At 38.0% G+C, this 22,354-nt stretch overlaps 1 protein-coding gene across 1 annotated transcript in view; it reads right to left on the bottom strand.

The window, feature by feature from the left end:
- Positions 1-364: 364 nt before the first annotated feature.
- The window catches only part of LOC127411298 (pleckstrin homology domain-containing family H member 1), a 76,751-nt gene continuing 54,761 nt past the window's right edge, over positions 365-22,354 (bottom strand). The window contains exons 19-30 of the mRNA XM_051646771.1: positions 20,156-20,268; positions 15,433-15,609; positions 15,233-15,330; positions 13,040-13,217; positions 12,337-12,492; positions 12,126-12,223; positions 11,607-11,748; positions 11,374-11,513; positions 10,613-10,742; positions 10,376-10,459; positions 9,561-9,707; positions 365-2,868 (exon numbers count right to left, since the gene is read on the bottom strand). Of these exons, the coding sequence (XP_051502731.1) occupies positions 2,686-2,868; positions 9,561-9,707; positions 10,376-10,459; positions 10,613-10,742; positions 11,374-11,513; positions 11,607-11,748; positions 12,126-12,223; positions 12,337-12,492; positions 13,040-13,217; positions 15,233-15,330; positions 15,433-15,609; positions 20,156-20,268 (1,646 nt within the window). The 3' untranslated portion in view covers positions 365-2,685. The remainder of the gene's footprint in view (positions 2,869-9,560; positions 9,708-10,375; positions 10,460-10,612; positions 10,743-11,373; positions 11,514-11,606; positions 11,749-12,125; positions 12,224-12,336; positions 12,493-13,039; positions 13,218-15,232; positions 15,331-15,432; positions 15,610-20,155; positions 20,269-22,354) is intronic.

The following is a 22,354-nucleotide window of genomic DNA, read 5'->3' as shown; positions in this document are numbered from 1 at the left end:
ATTTCACTCATCAAGCTCAAGTTAAGAAACTTAAAAAGGACAACAGGAGAGAAAGTCCTGCTATCATTTACTCAAAAATGCCAAAGGCAACATATGCCTACCAATGTCACATCAACATAGCAGTTATTTTTGACAGCTGTTTATCTGATGTTTGCATTGATGGCATTCAGCTTTTCAGGGGTGTCATTGTGTGCTGTTTTGAATACAAAAATTCTCAGAGCTGAATTTTTGTGAAATGTGCCTTTTTTAAAAACCCAACTCACCAAGCTTAAAATAGTTTACTTGACGGCTCATAAACTAAAAGCTGTCATTTAAAATGTTAAGAGAAGCATACAAATACAACCTTGAGAGTGTCTGGGATTCTTCCAAACCATGTTGTGAGCCACAGTTTTTATTTATTTATTTATTTATTTTCAGCAGAAGGCTACAAAGAAAAGCAGGCTTTTCCAAATTCAATATTAGAAGTTGCTTAAAAGTGTCTGGCTGAGTAATGAGCATATTAATGTGTTAGCTTAGAACATACACGTTTTTCCCCTTGTTTAATTTTCAATTGTGAATTTATAGCAGGCTATTGGCAGGAAAATGCCATTAGCACTTTGACCTGCCTGGAGGGAGAGGGCAGTGAAAACCCCACCCTGTCTATATTCGTATACAGTGGCCAGCAAAACTACTTCAGTTATTAATCAATTTTTCTGCAATATAAGAACAAGTGAAACTAAACAAACTGTTCTGTAAGAAAATTTGTCTGAGACCTTACAAAATCCCTGACTATAACTGCTTAGGGTGTAAAGAGAGAGGTTTGCCACTTGAAAAAAGAGTTTCTTGGATGGAGGAAATCCAGAAATAACCTCTTAATAAAATGATTAAACGGAGAAGTGTTCTACACAAATGATAAAGAGGAATAATCATATTGTGCATAAGGGCAATATAATTTATTCTCTTGCTTGTATTGTAAAGGTTAAACACTGAGCTTACCCTTAAAATGATAAGTTCTTCCTAACTTTTACTAAAACTTGGGTAGAACACAGCAGCACATTGCAAAAATGTTTTATTTCCAGTTATCTCTCTATGCATGTAGTGTATAATCTCTTAATGTCTGCACAACCACATTTATGGCCTACTTTAGCAGTGAAAAAGTGACATTATTCCTAATCCACTTAGAGCACTTCAAGGTTTCTATAGAAAAGAACTAAGCCTGACTATATAAAAACAAGTTGGTTACACTAAAAATTCAATGTTTCAAAAACAACATGACAAAATAAATATTCAAAATACAGAGACAGTGGTTCGGATTCATAGAACAATTCAAGTCACTTGTATCGTAATTATGGCTCTTTTTCAAAACTAATCTCCACACTGCCGTGTCCTCCAGTTCTCAATGTACTGCCATATCAAGAGTCTTTACAAGCTTTGTAAATTATCTTTTGCTAAAACATATTTGTTAATTTGTTTTGTGCTCTTGCAAAATAGTTAACATTAAGAGTTAATGTGATTCATGAAAAAGAGTTATTTTCTGTGGCTGAAAACATGCAATGTCTTTGTATGGCAAATAAAAGATCTATAAAAAAAAAATAAACTACATGTAAAAAATACATTATCATGATATCATAATCATAACTATTGTACAATTCTCATGCAACAAATTCAAGGAAAATATATGGTCCTGCATATATTCCATTATGTTGAGAAAGGCATGGGGCGTTCCATGAATTTTTACAGAGGAAAGACCATGGCTAGTGAGCAAATATGAAATGTGTGTCTGTACCCGGTACCCTTGTAACTAACCATTTAAAACTAGACACATTTTTTTGACATATTAACAGTTTGGCTCAGATTAAGCATGATGTATGGTGGTACAACAGAAAAATAAAACGTACCATATAAGAGAAAACTATAAATTCACTTATTACATTTTCTGTCATTTGCTGCTTGGAAATATGAAAAAAAAAAAAAAAAAAAAACAGCAATAAATGTGATTTTTTTTTTTTTTAACCGTGTTAAACTACCAGTAGACGTCAGTACAGTTCTCTGCCTCCACCGTTCCAACTGGTCATTTCAATAAAATTATACCAGCAACAGTTGGAAAGAAAGAGCTATAAAGAAATATTTACCATAGAAGACTTTTTATACTGTATACTGGTAACCTTGCTTGTAGGTAGACATTAATTGTGAAAGAGATGATGATTGGTATGTCTTTACCCATCAAGAAAAATAATAGAGTAATTTAATCTCAACATATGCAGTTCAAATTACTGGCAGTACCATTAAATAATGTACCATCAAACAGTAGAAATGTCCTGCACAAACAACTGAAAAACAAAAAGAGAAATGTAATGCACAAATTAAAATTCCTAAATGTGGCTTCAAGTCTAAAAGAACTAATCCTTCAAAAACTAGCTTTTTTTGCAAGTTGGAGCTGTACTGACTCTGTGGGTGATCTTACAATGAGCCTCCATTTGTAAACCCACCTTGTGATTTATGATTTAGTATTTTGGACTTTGATGAGTATGCAAGTAGTTGATCTCTTCACATAATAAATAAGTCCCAATTTACGGTTTGATCTTTCCAACACAAAAAGTTTGAATCATTTCCCTAATTAAATTAATTCAGATCAAACGAGTTTGAAGTGCACATTTCTGTTTGTGTATGTAGGTTATCCGATAGGTCAGCTATGTGTCCAGACTGTTAAAGAAGAGTGGGGCCTTTGGTAGTGTATGTCATTGAGGGGAAGTGTCTGCTGTCTATGTCCCAAAACTTCCTGTCTCCTTGAGGCCCTAGTGCAGAGCCTTGTGTCTGGTTGCTAGCCCCTGGTAAGGTGGAGGTCCAGTAGTTAATATAACTAGCCATGAGAAGAGTCAGTTCCAGGATCTAAAGCATTGAAAGAGAGAAAAAAAGTGAATGGAGAACTGAGGCTGTCATTTGTATTCCACGGCAGAATCATATGAGGTTTGGAACAGGTTAAGGATGAAAAAATTATGACAGAATTACAATTTTTGGGTGAACTATCCCTTTTAACCTCTTAAGATCTATGGACTCACCAGAGGGTCAACAATAAGTTTACGCTTAAAACGTTAAAGTCCCCGGATACACAAGTCAGGCATATGTGGCATCATTTGAAAGCTTATAATCTGAACACATCATAGAACACTATCACTTTTGCATTTGCAAAATATACACAATAACAAATGCAACATGTCCTGAAACATCCACGTTGTAAATAAGTGCCAACTAGAGGTAATAAGGTAGAAATATTATTATAAATATAAAAGTATTTTGCATAGCATTTAAATAGACAAGTCATATATCTTGTGTCATATGTTGTTGCACTAATACCAGAGTTCAGAAGATTTTAAAAATATTATTTCTGTAAGACATCAAATTCAAACGTCATATTTATGTGCCGATCAATGCTGCTGACCCAAATAGCTACAAACTTTATCTCTGCTCTTACCTTGGGTAGCTTTCTAAAAAAAATAAAAAAATAAAAAGCTTGTCTGAGCTTGCTTGTGTGAAAAATCCAGTGTCATGTCTTTGATGTCCATAACAAAATATGCAGTCCAGCAGGGAAAGTAAATGTAAAAATCATCGGAATATATATGTTATAGACTATTGATGAGAACATTGCATATATATATATATATATATATATATATATATATATATATATATATATATATATATATATACACTATGTTGCCAAAAGTATTCGCTCATCTGCCTTTAGACGCATATGAACTTAAATGACATCCCATTCTTAATCCATAGGGTTTAATATGATGTCGGCCCACCCTTTGCAGCTATAACAGCTTCAACTCTTCTGGGAAGGCTTTCCACAAGGTTTAGGAGTGTGTTTATGGGAATTTTTGACCAGAAGTGCATTTGTGAGGTCAGACACTGATGTTGGACGAGAAGGCCTGGCTCGCAGTCTTCGCTCTAATTCATCCCAAAGGTGCTCTATCGGGTTGAGGTCAGGACTCTGTGCAGGCCAGTCAAGTTCTTCCACACCAAACTCGCTCATCCATGTCTTTATGGACCTTGCTTTGTGCACTGGTGCGCAGTCATGTTGGAACAGGAAGGGGCCATCCCCAAACTGTTCCCACAAAGTTGGGAGCATGGAATTGTCCAAAATCTCTTGGTATGCTGAAGCATTCAGAGTTCCTTTCACTGGAACTAAGGGGCCAAGCCCAGCTCCTGAAAAACAACCCCACACCATAATCCCCCCTCCACCAAACTTCACAGTTGGCACAATGCAGTCAGACAAGTACCGTTCTCCTGGTAACCACCAAACCCAGACTCGTCCATCAGATTGCCAGATGGAGAAGCGTGATTCATCACTCCAGAGAACGCGTCTCCACTGCTCTAGAGTCCAGTGGCGGCGCGCTTTACACCACTGCATCCGACGTTTGCATTGCACTTGGTGATGTATGGCTTGGATGCAGCTGCTTGGCCATGGAAACCCATTCCATGAAGCTCTCTACGCACTGTTCTTGAGCTAATCTGAAGGCCACATGAACTTTGGAGGTCTGTAGCGATTGACTCTGCAGAAAGTTGGCAACCTCTGCGCACTATGCGCCTCAGCATCCGCTGACCCCGCTCTGTCATTTTACGTGGCCTACCACTTCGTGGCTGAGTTCCTGTCATTCCTAATCGCTTCCACTTTGTTATAATACCACTGACAGTTGACTGTGGAATATTTAGTAGCGAGGAAATTTCACGACTGGACTTGTTGCACAGGTGGCATCCTATCACAGTACCACGCTGGAATTCACTGAGCTCCTGTGAGTGGCCCATTCTTTCACAAATGTTTGTAGAAGCAGTCTGCATGCCTAGGTGCTTCATTTTATACACCTGTGGCCATGGAAGTGATTGGAACACCTGAATTCAATTATTTGGATGGGTGAGCGAATACTTTTGGCAATATAGTGTATATCTTACGGCAAAGGGAAGCATCTTAGGTTTCTAGATTGAGCTTCAAGTACACTCAGAGGCCGAGATATTAGATGAAACAATGGGGGTTGTGCATGAACTGAAAATTAGACTAAATGTCTATGGACAAACACATCTGTGAGGGCTGAGATGTGTTAGAGCGCTAGTGATAGAGGAAAAATTATTTATCCTAGTACTTGCTGCCATCTTGTGGAATGAAGTAAGACTTTTTGCAGGAAGATAAAGTGAACAAGACCAGAATTACATGCTTAGAAAGTTAGGACAACAACTAAAAATACATTATATATTTATATATATATATATATATTTAACTTTCTATTCAGCATAAGATTGTAAAAATATACAAAATTATTTCAAGTTAAGTCATTTTTTGTTTTTGTTTTTTTGTATAGCGCTTTTTCAACACACATCACAGGGCCAGACCTAGGGGGGTGCTGGGGTGGGCTTTGCCCCACCAAATTATCCTTATGCCCCCCAGGTGAAGCACTTGGCGTCATGGCACCAATAACCCTAACCAAATGCGCTGAAGACACACTCACGACACACTCGTGCAACACCATCATTGTTGCCAATTCCGCTTATTATAAGCGACTTTGACCTTTTTTTTTTTTTTTTTTCAGAAAGTCGCTTTCTATAAAAAGGTAGAAAGTGAGTTTCTCTGTTGTTTCTATGTTTTCACTGGATGATTATTTGATACAATACTGTTGGAGTTTGACTGAAAGACCTGCAATTAAAATGATCTACAACTGATTTTTATTTAGGTCTTATTTTGTGTTACTGTTTGCTTAAGTGACCCATCCTCCTCTGGCTTTACATCATAAAAAAATTATTTATCTATGGTATGTGTAATACAAATGTTTTCATTAAATAGATTAAGTGAGAGCAATTATCAAGTAATTTTTCATTTATTTTATAATATCAGTTATGTGAGCACAATAAAACCACACTAGCATCCATTTAGGCAACTTTGCTGAGGACAGGTAATGCCAGGTAGGTCACATGTCTTTTAATGTCATAAATATTGTGCAAAATGTCATTTTAATTTTTCGGGACTATGCAGAATAATATAAAATAAATAGTTTTTCAATAAATAATTGTAATAATTTTCATAAATATCCATCGGAATAAAATGTGCGACAACTAGCCCCGGTGTTGCCTGAAATTTTGACCCCCCATATATATATATATATATTTAAGCAATATCACAGGAGCAGGTAATCGCAACAGTGCTGATTTAGGGCCATATAGCACGATTGCGAGTGTGATATTGCTGATATACAACAGTTCAATGAACAAATTAGGAAAAACTTGAGTGCGGTCATAAAAACGCATTTGTGCATGGAACTACTTTCTTACGCGACGGATCAGAATCTGCCATTGCTGGATCAAACCAAATGATGCATCCAAGCCTTCGTTAGTAATTAAAAAATGTCACTTCAGAAATAGTATCACAGCTTGTGCTGTTTCTAACAAGTTATTGGATAAACAAGGATGGATGTGTGTGTGTGTGAGAGAGAGAGAGAGAGAGAGAGATGGAGCGTGTGCGATCACCTGTTGCCACACCCAAGCAGAGATGCTGACAGCTTTCTGAAGATCAGCTTTCTCAGTGGAAAAATAGCCGTCCAAGCTGGGGTATTTCTCCCTATTTCACGGTAGCCGGTGCGCAAGAGTCATTCACTATAGAAACCGCAATGTCCTCCACCATTTTAAACAGTAAGTCCTCTCCAATGTGGAAAGTCCGGTAAGAGGTAAGTGCCTTGAGTTCTGTAATTAATCAGTCTGTTGTGTCTCTCAGCTGTGATGAGCCGTAATGCTGAAGTTGTTCGTTTAAAGCCATTTAAAGCTATTTCCTAGATTTAGTAGTGTAGTAGTAATACGAGCGATCACGGAGCGCTGTTGTTATGTAAACACTGGCTGACACGGATTCACGTCACTTCACCTAGCTGGCTCATATTACACACAAAAATGATCTTTTGCCACCACCTGCTGGCTAACATATGTAATGTAAAAAAAAAAAAAAAAACATGTAAAAAGAGACACATACAGTAGCTCTTAACACATATGCACTGCTCTTACACTTTAGTTTAGAATGGCAGGAACACAAGCGGAGTGATACACATAGTGAAGTGTCCGAGTGCTGATGGTGTGAGACCATCAGTATTAATGGAACATCTCTCGTGCAATCAGATTCGGGGACCGGAACTAACTGCTGTATATTAGTTGAAGTCAGAAGTTTCCATACACCTTAGCCAAATACATTTAAACTCAGTTTTTCACAATTCCTGACATTTAATCATAGAAAATATTCCCTGTCTTAGGTCAGTTAGGATCACTACTTTATTTGAAGAATGTGAAATGTCAGAATAATAGTAGAGACAATGATTTATTTCAGCTTTTATTTCTTTCATCACATTCCCAGTGGATCAGACGTTTACATACACTTTGTTAGTATTTGGTATCATTGCCTTTAAATTGATTAAATTGGGTCAAACATTTTGGGTAGCCTTCCACAAGCTTCTCACAATAAGTTGCTGGAATTTTGGCCTATTCCTCCAGAAAGAACTGGTGTAACTGAATCAGGTTTGTAGGCCTCCTTGCTCGCACACGCTTTCGGTTCTGCCCACAAATTTTCTATCAGATTGAGGTCAGGGCTTTGTGATGGCCACTCCAATACCTTGACTTTGTTGTCCTTAAGCCATTTTTCCATAACTTTGGAGGTATGCTTGGGGTCATTGTCCATTTGGAAGACCCATTTGTGACCAAGCTTTAACTTCCTGGCTGATGTCTTGAGATGTTGCTTCAATATATCCACAATTTTTCTTTCCTTATGATGCCATTTCTTTTGTGAAATGCACCAGTCCCTCTTGCAGCAAAGCACCCCAACAACATGATGCTGCCACCCCCATGCTTCATGGTTGGTATGGTGTTCTTCGGCTTGCAAGCCTCACCCTTTTTCCTCCAAACCTAATGATGGTCATTATGGCCAAAAAGTTCAATTTTTGTTTCATCAGACCAGAGGAAATTTCTCCAAAAAGTAAGATCTTGGTCCCCATGTGCACTTGCAAACTGTAGTCTGGCTTTTTTTATGGTGGTTTTGGAGCAGTGGCTTCTTCCTTGCTGAGTAGCCTTTCAGGTTATGTCGATATAGGACTTTTACTGTGGATATAGATACTTGTCTACTTGTTTGCTCCAGCATCTTCACAAGGTCCTTTGCTGTTCTGGGATTGATTTGCACTTTTCGCACCAAACTACGTTCACCTCTAGGAGACAGAATGCGTCTCCTTCCTGAGCGGTATGATGGCTGCATGGTCCCATGGTGTTTATACTTGCGTACTATTGTTTGTACAGATGAATATGGTACCTTCAGGCATTTGGAAATTGCTCCCAAAGATGAACCAGACTGGTGGAGGTACACAATTGTCTTTTTTCTTTTTTTTTTTTTTTTTTTTTTTTGAGGTCTTGGCTGATTTCTTTAGATTTTCCCATGATGACAAGTAAAGAGGCACTGAGTTTGAAGGTAGGCCTTAAAATACATCCACAGATACATCTCCAATTGCCTATCAGAAGCTAATTGTCTAAATGCTTGACATAATTTTCAGTTATCTTAGTGAATGTAAACTTCTGACCCACTGGAATTGTGATATAGTCAATTAAAAGTGAAACAATCTATCTGTAAACAATTGTTTGAAAAAGTGCTTGTGTCATGCACAAAGTAGATGTCGTAAACGACCTGTTAAAACTATAGTTTGTTAATATGAAATCTCTGAAGTGGTTAAAAAATGAGTTTTAATGACGTCAACCTAAGTGTATGTTACCTTCTGATTTCAACTGTATATACAGTATATATACTGTATATATACACACAAATTGGCTATATATTGGCTGGCTAAACAGCATGAATGTAATGCCAATATTAAATATCTATGTGTAATGCAAGTTATGGTTTGAATTTGAGTAGATGTTGGTGGCCAATGTTTAAACTAAAGGATTTTTTATGAACTGTTAGATTAGTGATAAATCTTTGAAGTCCATCCCGAATTAACTGCGGAAGTGTATGTAGATGCAGTACTTGCTGCCATTTATAAATGTCCTTTTTTATTATTTGATGGGGGTTATCTGAAAAATTATATAATTTATGTATGTGTGAATGGTGAGCTTTTAAATTTGATTGTGAATAACTGCAGGCAGGAACCCAAAAATGCTTAAAAAAAAAAAAATAAACATTTTAGAAGTTAAAGGCCAAAAAAAAAAAAAACGTATACTACACAGTGGAGCTTATTAGCGCTTCCTGTAAAATGTACTGCTGAATGGCAGTGGAGTAAATCAGAGCTATTAAGTCCACCTGAAACCTTTAATGAATATACAGAAACCTGCTTTTACCATCAGATGTGCCAGATAGGCGGTTGCAGATGGAGGGAGTAGGAGTTTAACTTGGCTTAAGCAGTTTTTAAAGTTCTGATTTAGCCCCAACACACAAGATCAGATTTCTAAGATAGGCAATAAAACGTCATGATAAAAGCACCCCCGTATGTCAGAATTCAGTGGTCTTTACTGACCACATTTGGAAATGCAGTTAAACTGAGTTTTACCTTTTGTAACCTAGCAAGCCTTACCTTTGGTTTAGCCATTGCAAATAAAAGTTTATCCACAATCTTCTTTCCCAAAGCCTGGTCCTTAATCTGGCTAACCACAACCATGAAGTCCTCCTTGCAGCCTCCAAAGGTAATGACTGACTGGTACGGATATGTGGCTACCGGGTGCTAAGGACAAACAAACAGCACACACACAAACTGATAAATCTCCTATTGCAAGGAAAATTTCCCAAATTATTTTAGTTCCTGCAAGTTACATATGACATACAGCAATGGGGGTCTTTTTCCTGTTCTCTTTTAGATTTTTACAGTGAGGTGGTGAAAATAATGTATGGATGGAGAGATGAAACAAAAAATGACATGGAAGAGCAAGAGCTATAGAAAATAATAGTCTGCAGTGCAGACTCTGCACTGACCCTGTTTATTCTTGCTCAGAACAATTGGACCTCTCCAGAAGAGTATGAGAAAGGAAGCAAACAGACAATTGTGAAAGTTTGCAGGGCTATTTACAGCTTTTGGGAACTTCCTGATCAAAAAACATTTCAAACTAGCACACCTGCCTATGTAGACCTCTCAGTGCTATATACTAAAGGCATTAAATACAGTAGTTCTTGAAGGCTAAGAACAGGATAAAGCACAAATAATGTCACAAAAATGTGACATAAGTTGAAAGATTGGATTTCACTTTAAACAGAGGTGGTTCTATCACTTATACTATTTCCATTTTTGGGTGAACTATGCCTTTAAATGGCAAATAACCCAGAATGTCCCTTTAAAGCAGTCTTTGCCACTTTCTTAAACTTCATAAGTGTGAATCCATATCCACACACACTCACCATGGTGTAGTCCAAAACACTAAGCCCATCTTCATTAACCGCCAGCCACACCTGAATCTGCTCCAGTGAAGAGGGAAGCAATGGCTACACACCAAAAGAGTGGGAGTAAATGGAGAAGTTCTGTCAGGTTTCAACTACACTTCTGTGAAAACGTACATCTAAAAATCTTTTTATGTGGTTAAGGTAGTGCAGAAAACCAGCACATTTTGGCGGCAGCTGAGGAAACTCTGAATTCACCTTGGCACTGAAAAGTTTGGCCCCGAACAGAGGCCATTTGCGGGCCACAGTCAGATAGATTCTCACACATTCTGAGGCTGTACATCCACGCAGGACAGACCACTTAGTGGCCAAACGCTCAGCAAGGTCCCTGTGGGGCAAAGTTACCATTTAAATTAACACAAAAGTGTTTTTCATTCATTGTTAACCTGTGTAGCACCCATCAAATTTGCCACACCTTTATTAATTAAAGAAAAATTAGTAGAGTAATTTTATAATATAATGTAATATAATATAATATAATATTGGCAGATGCTATTTACACTCTGGTGCAAATAAAGGTAGATGCAACTGATAAGTGTTGGTGAGAAACAGATCAATATTTAAGTCCTTTTGTACTATAAATTCTCCTCCCTGCCCAGTAGGTGGCGATATGCATGAAGAACACAAAAGAAGTAGAATGTGAAAGTGAATGTAGAGCTTGATAGTAAAAAGGTCTTATATATTGATTTGTTCTCACCCACACCTTTCATATCACTTCTGACGATATGGATTTAACCACTTTAATGTGGAATACATTTTGGTACCCATTCACGTGCATTGTATGGACCTTCAGATCTGAAATATTCTTCTAAAATCTTTGATGTGTTCAGCAGAAGAAAGTCATACACATCTGGGATGGCATGAGGGTGAGTAAAAGATGATTTTTTGAAGATGAGAATTTACATTTTTGGGTGAACTATCCCTTTAAATATTGAATAGTGAATCAGATGTGAGTTTACCTGAGCTGCTCCATGCTGCATTCCTGCTTGTAGTGTTTGGGATAAGAACGCTCCAGTACCTGCAGAAGGATCTGTTGGGTCTTTGGCTGTGGAGAACCAGTGGGAGACATTGCTGGGCGGTCAAGGTCACCATGCTCAACCTAAAAGACAAATGTGATTGAGGTGTGTTTGTGACCCAGCACTTCAGATACACTTGCCTACATACATACACACTCACTGTCTGTTACACACACCTGTGCCATCAACGCAGCCACTTCCAGGCCCAGTTCCTTACTGACAGGGAAGTGCCCTTGTTGTACCTCATCGTTTACTTGATATGCCAACAGGAGGCGCTCTCGCTCAGTCTCTCCCTTAGCCTGAGCTCGGAAACACAGCCTAAACACAAGATTGAATACTGTCATATCCTTATTATTGAGCTATTTCTACATAAAAAAAAAAATTTGAGCACGGAGAGAATGATTTTCCTTTTAAAATGTAAAAAAAAAAAAGTGATACACATAACTATATGTTAAAAAAAATACATTCACAAACGTATAACATTCACAAAGCTCCCTCCACCGACCTTTTATGGAAACTAAGTTTAAGAAATGTGCTCATAGTAGTGATGACATCAGTAGCATCTGCCCATGTTAACATCTAGCAACTTGGCCCGCTCAGTCATGGTAAAGTAATGACAAAGTAGTATGAATACTATTATTGCTAAACACTAGAAAAATAAGACACTATCACTCCATTTGTTATCTAGGTTGTACCTGCTTTTATAAGTCAGGCGGACAATCCGTGTTCCTTCATATTTTCCAGGATGAAGTTCTTTCAGTGCTTGTTCCCACTTGGAGATCACGTCACATATCTGAAACAGAAGTAAACTATAAAAAATCAATCCACCAATTTCCCTGCTACACAAAAGAATACAGATTATATTATGCCCTGATATTACAATGCTCAAGAGTAAAAATGCTATACTTTATTGCTGGGCTGCAGGCAGTGCTCCAGGTCTTTGCCAAAGGGGTCATCAGTGAAGAGAGCAAAGCCTGAAAACTGGGGCTTCCTCATGCCTGCCCTCTGGTTCAGTGTGTTTAGGAACTCCTCCACTGTGGTGGAGCCATCAAAACCTACAACCTAAAGAGACGAGAAAGATGCTGGTATGAAGAGTCGACAGTATTCTGAAAGACTGTCCTGCCATTGTAAAACCGTTTGCATTTACATTTATGCATTTGGAAGATGCTTTCATCCAAAGTGACAGTGCATTCAAGGTATGCATTTATTAGATATTTGCTCCCTGGGAATTGAACCTGTGACCATGGGATTTCAAGCGCTTTGCAACCAGTTGAGCTACAGAATACCAAAATGTTATTCTATTTACGGGAATTACTGTATGTGTTATTGTATTAAGAGCGTCACTAATAAATAAGTGCCAAACAGTAGACTACCATGGTGCTATCATGGTTTTTGGACATGGTACCGTAGTAATACCATGTTATTAGTTGATTTACCTTGGAGTACTATTTAAATACTGTGGCATATGAATCATTCAGTGCCATGATACATCAAAGTACCTTGGTATCACATCAGTACTTATCGTAAGGGTCATATCATGGGTTTGTAGCTAGTTGTGAGTTATGTAAATACTTCAGAAGTTTGTTAATGGTTAGTTAAGTCTGTGTACCTCATAAGTGTTGTTCATGAAGTGAACGGGTATGCTGAAGGGTAGGGAGTGATGGTAAGGGTTTCGCAGCAGAATAGAAAGCACCTCCATCCGTGAAGGCTTGGCCTCTCTCTCTCCATTCTGCAAAGTTCTCTCCACTGACCTCTGACAGTACACAGCATATTTCCCCACCTCATTCCTGTGAGCGGACACACACACAAACAGTTGCATTTAAATACAGTTACATGAGATTCCACTGCAAAAAAACATATTCTTAATCAGTATATATCTTTGTCTTGTTTTTTTGTTTTGTTTTTCAATTAAAAACATCTTTAACATAAATTAACCTAAGAAGCAAAATTGCCATAAGGTATTAAAGGGATAGTTCATCCAAAAATGAAATTCTTTCCTCATTTACTCACCCTAATGCCTTACCAGATGTGTATGACTTTCTTTCTTCTGCTTAACACAAACAAAGATTTTTAGAAGAATATTTCAGCTCTGCAGGTCCATACAATGCAATTGAATGGTGGCCAGAACTCAAAAGCTCCAAAAAGGACATAAAGTCAGAATAAAAGCAATCCATATGACTCCAGTGGTTTAATCCATGTCTTCTGAAGTGATATGATAGGTGTGGGTGAGAAACAGATAAATATTTAAGTCCTTTTTACTATAAATTCTCCTTGCTGCCCAGTATGTGGCACTATTCATGAAGAAAGCAAATCACCTGTGGGAGAAATTCACTTATCGATTTTGTTTCCGATTATATTGCATTTATGATATTAATGTTTAGATGTTAAGTAGAAATGAATCCCTTAAGGTATTAGAATGACATTTTAGAATAAGAGTTGTTGACTATGATTCTGCTAATGTGTGTGTGTGTGTCTAGGCCTTGACAAAGGAACTCAGAGCTGTCTCTGATGCGCCTAAACATAACATAAAGACTTGTGGTACATTCACACATGTTATCAGTATCACAGGGGTCAATATGCCCTTTTTCCATCTTGGCATGTTGTTTGTTTAAAGAAATGTAACCAATCAGAGTTAATCCTTAGAACTGCTAGATGTGCAAGAATGCTTGACACAAAGATATAAATTGCGTTTGGTTGATTTTGTTTTTGTGACTCCACTCAAGCCTCTTGCATTTGTGTATGAGAACTTCACCCGGTACCGAAATAAACTTTCTTCTCTTGAGAAAAGAAAGTGACTTCTCTTGAGTCTTTCTTCATTGGATAATTTTCCTAACTCACCAAAAACAAAAGAAGATGAATGTGAAAGTGAAAGTGGAGATTTATAGTAAAACATTTTTTTTATATTGATCTGTTTCTCACATTTAACCATTGGAGCCGTATGGATTACTTTTATGCTGCCTTTATGTAATTTTTGGACCTTCAAAGTTTTGCTCACCATTCACTTGCAATTAATGGACCAACAGAGCTAAGATATTCTTCTAAAAATCTTAATTTGTGTTCTGCAGATGAAAGAAAGTCATACACACCTGGGATGGCATGAGGGTAAGTGAATGATGAGAGAATTTTTATTTTTGGTGAAATATGTTTTTAAGACTTGCACTCAATATTTTCCTTTTTTTTTGTGCAAATTGCTAAATTTTATACAAAAATAATAAGTAATAGTAAATTTTTTATTTATTTTTTTGTCTAAATGAGATCCAAAATGATGATGATGATTCACATGTGATGGTACATATCCTGCTGGGCACACCTTCATTAGCGTGTTGAGATCATATGACCATATATCGACTACTGCTCCTTTTTATCTAAAATACCCTGTTAAATTGATGCTATTACTTGCTACATACATTAATCATGGCTGACTGTGAATGAAAGTATGTCCTTCTTGGAGCTTGCAAGTTTTGGACCCCACTGACTTTACATATGCTTCCAAAAATCTTCGTTAGTACTCAACTAGAGAAAAAAGTCATACGAGTTTGAGACAACATAAGAGTAAATAGTGAAAGAATTCTCATTTAGGGTGAACTATCCCTTTAAGACAAAAGTAAACCACACAAAGTTTTATTTCTTATTTTTTAAAAGTCAAGTTTTGCAGAGTATGTTAATTAATTTCATTGTAAGAAAAAAATATCATGAGTAAGAATTAGTCACAGAAAATTAGAGTCAATCTGAGTGTGAGTAAATTTGAATATAATTCAATATGAATGAATAAATTTCACTACACCGAGTGAGCGTTTGTGACCTGGGATCTGCGTTCCGCTGCAGGTACTGCCTCAGGTACCACAGAAAGTGATGCTGGGGCAGGAAGAGAGCCACACACAATGATAACAGCTGCCAGCACTGAAAGAGAGAGAGAGAGAGAGAGAGAGAGAGATTGTATATAGTGATATACATATTTTATATTATGATACAGTGTCAAGTGTGTGTTAGTATGACATTGACCTGTGTGAGAGCGTAGTTGTGTGGAGTGCGACAGTTGGTCTGTTTGATCAGCTGACAGTACATCTCATTCTGCAGTTCTGGATGTGTTAGGCACACCTGCAGTGCATTCTGGGCCAGCGAGGTGTGGTAGTCTATGGAGGGAGACTCCACCAGCACATTAATGAAGAGCTGGCATGACTGCCAGGGTAAGAGAAGGACAGAACTCATTAGTATATCATTGCATGCTTTTATGGCTTTTTATGCCTCTAATGAATAGGACAGCCAAGAACAAGCATGGTGGGATAAAATTTTAAATTAGCGCAGGTGTCACGGCACCACCATTCTGACCTGTCTATATTTTGCATTTGTTTAAATTCTGTTTCCCTTTAAAGGGATAGTTCACCCAAAAATGAAAATTCTCTCATCATTTACTCACCCTCATGCCATCCCAAATGTGTATGGCTTTCTTTCATCTGCTGAATACAAATGAAGATTTTCAGAATAATTTTTCAGCTCTGTAGGTCCATACAATGCACATCAATGGGTGCCAAAATTTTGAAGCTCCAAAATCCACATAAGGGCATCATAAAAGTACTCCAGATGACTCCAGTGGTTAAATCTACATCTTCTGAAGTGATATAATAGGTGTGGGTGAAAAACAGATCAATATATAAGTCCTTTTTTTCCCCCTATAAATTAATCTCCTTGTTCAGTCAATGTGCACTTCAGTTCTCATTCTCCTTCTGTTTTGGTGATTCACAGTCTTAATGCATATCTCCCCCTACTGGGCAGGGAGGAGAATTTATGATAAAAATTTCTTAAACATTGATCTGTTTTTCACCCACACCTATCATATAGTTTCTGAACACATGGATTTAACCACAGGAGTCATATGGATTACTTTCATGCTGCCTTTATGTGGATGTTGGAGCTTAAAAATTTTGGCACCCATTCACTCCCATTGTGAGGACCTACAGAGCTGAAATATTATTTTATTAATTTGTGTTCTGCAGAAGAAAGAAAGTCATGCACATCTGGGAGGGTGAGTAAACCGTGAGAGAATTTTCATTTTTGGGTGAACTATCCCTTTAAGTGTAATTGCAGTACATATCTGCCTAGCCTCATACAACAGATCTACCACACTACTGACTCTGATGAACTCTGAATAGCCAGCAGATGGCAAGTCACTAACACAACACATCACCACACACAGCTGGTTCTGTGGTTCTATGTGCAGACAGCACATGCAACAACATGCTTGACTTTCTTATTAATTAATATTCCGTTTCTGTTATTACAGGAATTCTTACAATGCAAATTAAATCAAGTCCGGATGTAGCTGTCAACCACCCCATTCATTACTTCAGAGTGGAAGGCATTTTCTTTCAGTATCAAATGACTACCTAAAAAGCCCTTCTGATCTTCAAAGTGTATTGAGAGCTGAGCATGATGCTAGCTCCTGAGGATAAAACTAATTTTTCCAGTAACTATGCATTCCAACTAGTTGCGTGTAGCATGACTCAGAGCTTTATTACCAAGCAATCTGAGGCAAAAAACAAATAAGCATTTAGCGAGCAGTCTCATGTCCACTCTCTCTCGGTTCTTTTGGGAATCAGAATTAATTTTTGTTGAATCTGTCCATTTGGTTGATTACTTGTATTTAGGTAAGTTTACATTGTCACCATAATTACATAGCATAATTAAAAAAAATTCCCAGTGGAAAACTTGCCGCCACACTCATTTACATGTACTTTAAATGTTTAAAAGTTTGAATTCTTATGGACTAAAACAACGCTTGGTCTTTTTAACATGTCAGGTAGAGTTTTGTGGGTTATGTTCTGTGCAATGTTAGTGTTTTGCTATTAAAGTCTTTGGGATTTTTTAGCCCTTTTATGGTCTGCCAGGTGAAAATTGTAAGAATGTTCACTTCTTCTCAGAAGCTTATAGTGTAACTAACTACTTGACTGTAGTTTAATTAATTATAAGTTCAGTCATGAAATGATACATGGTGCAAGCTAATAGTTCCTTTGAACATATAATTTGTTAGCCAATCATCTTCCATGGTGCAGCTGACAGGTCCTTTGACATGTAGTGCCCTATTATTATTTTTTTCATAAGTCATAGTCAAGTCATAAGCACAAAGTCAAATGGGCATGGCCATGAAGTTTTGGTATTTTCGTGCAAGCATGCGCTAAGTCTAGGCACAAGTGGGTTTGGTGAAATCACGTGCCCAACACGCTAATGGGCTGGGTCAAATGCAATTTAATTCTGAGGTTTTTCTATGGTTATTGCACCATCTGCATCCTATTATATAATCCATTCCCTCAAGCACCAGCAATATAAACAAAAACAGCACAGTCATAAGTCGGCAGTGTAAACAGACTGTGTACAATGAATTAGAAGAATAAAAAATATGGACATGCTACTTTTATATGCTTAGAAAATGTTATTCTCGTCAGGATTTGGATGTACACTCCATTAAATTATAGGGAATGTAATTATTAATCATTTTCATCTACTGACAAACAAATCATGGCTAGTATTAATAATGATTGTATTGGCACGCACTTCAATTCTACCGGTCGATTTTGATTATAAACAATTAAATACATTTATTGAAACATGAAAAAATTCAACCAAAAATATTAATTCAAATTACACTTCAAACTAAATGAAAATATAATCAAAATAATGAAATGGTAAAAAAAAAAAAAAGTCATATCAAATCCAAACGCTTTATCCTCTCCAACTTCTTTCACCTTTTGCAGTGACTTAAGTCACTCTACTATGACAACAGGTGGAAAAATACCAATACAAATTAGATCATAAATACAATTATAAATATAAAAATAATAATAATAATTGAAAAATAAACCATGACTTTTAGGTAACACAAATCCCATAAATTTTATTTTCATAAGACGGCTATACAACTCTGATTGTCAGGGACATAATTTGATGTTCCACTATATTTTCAGAGTTTGGAAGTGAACTTTACCACCTGCTGGTGAAATCTCCAAACTGCAAATGTAGGAACTGAATTTAGACTTTGCGCTGAAAACAGAGGTGGTATGAAAAAATCTTATCGCAATGACCTATTTCTCAGGAAAATAGCTAATTGCGCTTTGCGGCACTTCATTAATATACAATAAACCCACGGTTTGCATGCCTATGCCCACAGACAGTGCTAACACTCCCACACATGCCCACTTGCGTTTTGCGCTGGCACGAAAATTGCACTTAGAATTAGCTCGCTCATGAAAACTGGATAAGACGTAGCGCACAGTCATCGTGCATCACACTACAAGAGTTTCTCCCTGAAACCCTCCTCTTCCCCAGCACCACTTGTCTAGATCTACTTCATGGGGATTGTATATATGTCTAATTGTGCAGCAGTAGCAGCATGTAGGACTGCACGATTATAACAAAAATCATAAATGTCAATTATTTCCATTGATATTGTAGTTGCGATTTAGATTAGTTTATATAAATTTACATTAAAATACTTTGTAGAGCCGAGGAGGGCGGGGCTGGGCTGGAATGAGACACACCCGGTCCCCAATCAGCCTGATGGGGCGCGCGAGGGATAAAGGCGGCCGGGGACGACAGTTCGAGAGAGAGAGAATTGCAGGCAGCTGTACTGTGTTTTTGGTTGTGTGTTTTGTTTAAATTGTTTATTAAATTATTATTTATATTATTAAGCCGGTTCTCGCCTCCTCCTTTCCACTGAACCCCCTTACATACTTATTTTGGGTTTTTGGTTTTTATGGCGCTACACATCCAAAACAAGCAGAGAACTGTTTCTGAATAACTTTATAGATGTTTTATCAGTAAATGAAGACTTAGTCCTCTCTAAAGTATGAAAAACAAAGCTGTTATTCATATTTTGAGTAAATTATACATAGAAGAGAGTAACAGACTTGTCTTTGATTGGATACAATGCTCAACCACTGCAAAATAGACATTAAATAGAAAATTAAATAGAAAATTTACGCAACATGAGTTGACCTAAATGGACTGCTTTAACTGACGCTTTTCACTATTAGTTAATTGTGGCAGCTGTAATTGTAAACTTGATTATTTATTTGATTAATTGTGCAGCCTATGTTTGTATGTCCTACATAATTGTGCAGCAGCAGCATGCCGTATATGCTACACATAGCATGTCTGTATATATTCTAACAGTAGCAAGTCTTCACACTTGCTCTGCAACAGCAGCAGCAGCGTAGGCAGAACTAGTCTGCCAAGACCAAACCTACTAACTTGTCATCCATTATAATACCTTACATTTTTTCAGAGAGTTGTCATGACTGAACTTCTTATAAATTATGAGTAACTTGTAGCTTGGCAAGCTACAGGTTTAAAGTAGCTTTCCTGACATTGCTACACTGCAGAAGAAAGGTTCGCCTCAATCAGTGCCTAATCCAGCTTGGGATAGCTCTGCTATCATGAGCACAAGGCCTCCCATCTCTGCCTGTGATCCTGCTGTGGGAGACACAGTAGCTCTCTCACTCACAGGGACAGGACGGCACCATCAATCCTCCAGAGAGGAGGATGAGGACAAGTCAGAAGTGTTTAAGAGATGGAGAGACTCTTTATGGTAGATAAAAAATAAAAAAAAAACAAGGACATAAAGACTAGAGCCATTGTGAATGTGAAATAAGCAGACAGAAGAATTCAAAAAAGTGAGAGGCAAAAGAGGATACAGACAAAGATGGAGGTGAGACAAACACAGAGCATTCACCTTAAAGAGTTTGAGAGCCTCTGTTTGAAGTGCTTCAGAGGGGAGAGTGGTGAGGGGGGAACGAAGACCCTCCTTACTGAAGCACAGCACTTCACATTTCCACATTGCGGAGTCTGCACACACAAACACACAACCGATTCAAAAACAAATTAAAATTACACAACAGCTGCCATCAGGGCTGATCATAAACACTCTCTGGGGTTTAGATGGTGTCACTCAATGTGTCAGTTTTGATTTAAAACCATGTAACTGTAATTCTATCCAGTATGTCATGTGACATGACACTAAACATTTGTGTAAGTGTGTGATTGGAAGATATTTCAACGTAACCTGTCGGGACAGTCACATGACGCCATGCAAGGTTCGGACGTATGAACGGCGGGCACTTTTTATGTCATAAACCGGTGAGATTCGATACACCCTGATTCTTAACTGTTTTATGAAGACAGTTTGTCAAAGAATTCAAAATCCTCGGGGTCTGGAGATATTAAATGACACTTACGTGCTCAAGCTGATACCCCAGACAGGGCCACAGACCAGGGACTCATTTTGTACGGTGCGGCGGGAGAAATTCAGCATCAGCTGTCCAGTATGTCTGCAATACTGGCGAAGGTCATTGCAGACTTGAAGGATCTGGCTGTAATACATCGATCGATCACTTCCATGGAGACGAAATTCACTGAGTTGGTTACAAGAATTGGGGACGTCGAAAAATGGATCGATTATCTGGAGTCATCAGAGAGGGAATTAGCTGCTAACCCACTAGCGACCAAGACAGACTTGCAGCGAGTTTGGGAAAAACTGGAGAATCGTAATCGACGAAACAACGTCCGAATTGTTGGAATTCCTGAGCATGAGGAAGGCCGAGCTATGGTAAAATTTCTAGACGAGCTCTTCTCCTGTCTGCTCGACATAACAGGCCATAAGCTGGAAATCGAGTGAGCTCACAGAGTCCCGGCTCAGAGATCCGCTGAGGGAGACAGGCCCCGATCAATTCTGGCCAAATTTCTGAGATCATCCAATAAAGATCTTGTGTTACGAGAAGCGAGGAGTAAAGGAAAGCTTTCTTGGAAGAACCACAGCATTCTTTTTCCCAGACTTTGCGAATTCGACAAGAGAGAAATGCAATCGATTCAAAGAATGCAAGAATCTCTTACATCAACAGAAGGTCGCATTTGCACTGATGTTTCCGGCCAAACTGAGAATAAACTCTAAGGATGGCCGTAGAGAATTTACATGCCCACAGCAAGCATTGTCTTTCATAAAGACATTGGAGTGAGTAAGCCATTTGGTGATTTTCATGTTGCTGCCTAGTGGACCTGACTCACTGAACATTCACTCGACTGCCCAAGGAAGCTGGATGCCTTCTTTGTTTCATTTTGTGCTGGTTCTGCCTAGTGGCTGGAGTTTGTTTTGTGTAATATCATTTCTTCGGGACAGTTTGTGGATGAATCTGCAAGTTTTTGGTGCTTATGCCTCCTGTGGCCTGGAGTTTGTTTTGTGGATTTTCTCTCGCAGGACATTGGAGTGATTGGGTCTTTTGTTGCACTCATGTATCGGCTGAATGTGTCGGCTCACTGAACATTGATTTGACTACCCGAAGTACTGAACTTGAAAACTGAGTACTGAAAACTACTGTTTTTTGTGTTTACATGGCAGGAGTTTGTTTTATGGACAATTTTTTGCTGTGTATTTCTGTCTCACAAAATTTGTATAGAAGCACCGGACTTGAGCAATCCGACGGCAAAGTTGTCGCTGGGACTCTCGTAGGCATACATGGACTGTTTGAGTTTAGAGGGATGGACGCTGGTTGGTGCTGTCGTGTTTGTTTGGTTTCTGGGGGAAATTTGGGGTTTGATTGTTACACTAATATTGTAATGTGGTCTTTATAATATTGTTTTTGACACAAAATAAATTTTTTCTAATATGTCAAATGTTAATATGAGTGGATTATCTCTCTCCACGTGGAATGTCAATGGGCTGGGGCACCCCATAAAAAGAAGGAAGGTTATTTATTTTCTTAAACGTAAGACATATGGAAACTTCTTAGTCTTAGATCACGCCCTGGTGAGTTTAGAGGTGTTGCCACATACGGAGAAAAACAAATCATATAGCTGCCGCTTTGATGTATCCCTTTTGCAAAATCCTGAATTTCAACAAATGTTAAAGGCTGAAATTAATGTTTACATGGAGACCAAC

The sequence above is a fragment of the Myxocyprinus asiaticus genome, chromosome 20 (genome assembly GCF_019703515.2).
Source record: "Myxocyprinus asiaticus isolate MX2 ecotype Aquarium Trade chromosome 20, UBuf_Myxa_2, whole genome shotgun sequence".
In the NCBI taxonomy this organism is placed as follows: Eukaryota; Metazoa; Chordata; class Actinopteri; order Cypriniformes; family Catostomidae; genus Myxocyprinus; species Myxocyprinus asiaticus.
This window is presented reverse-complemented; position numbering and strand designations above follow the sequence as displayed.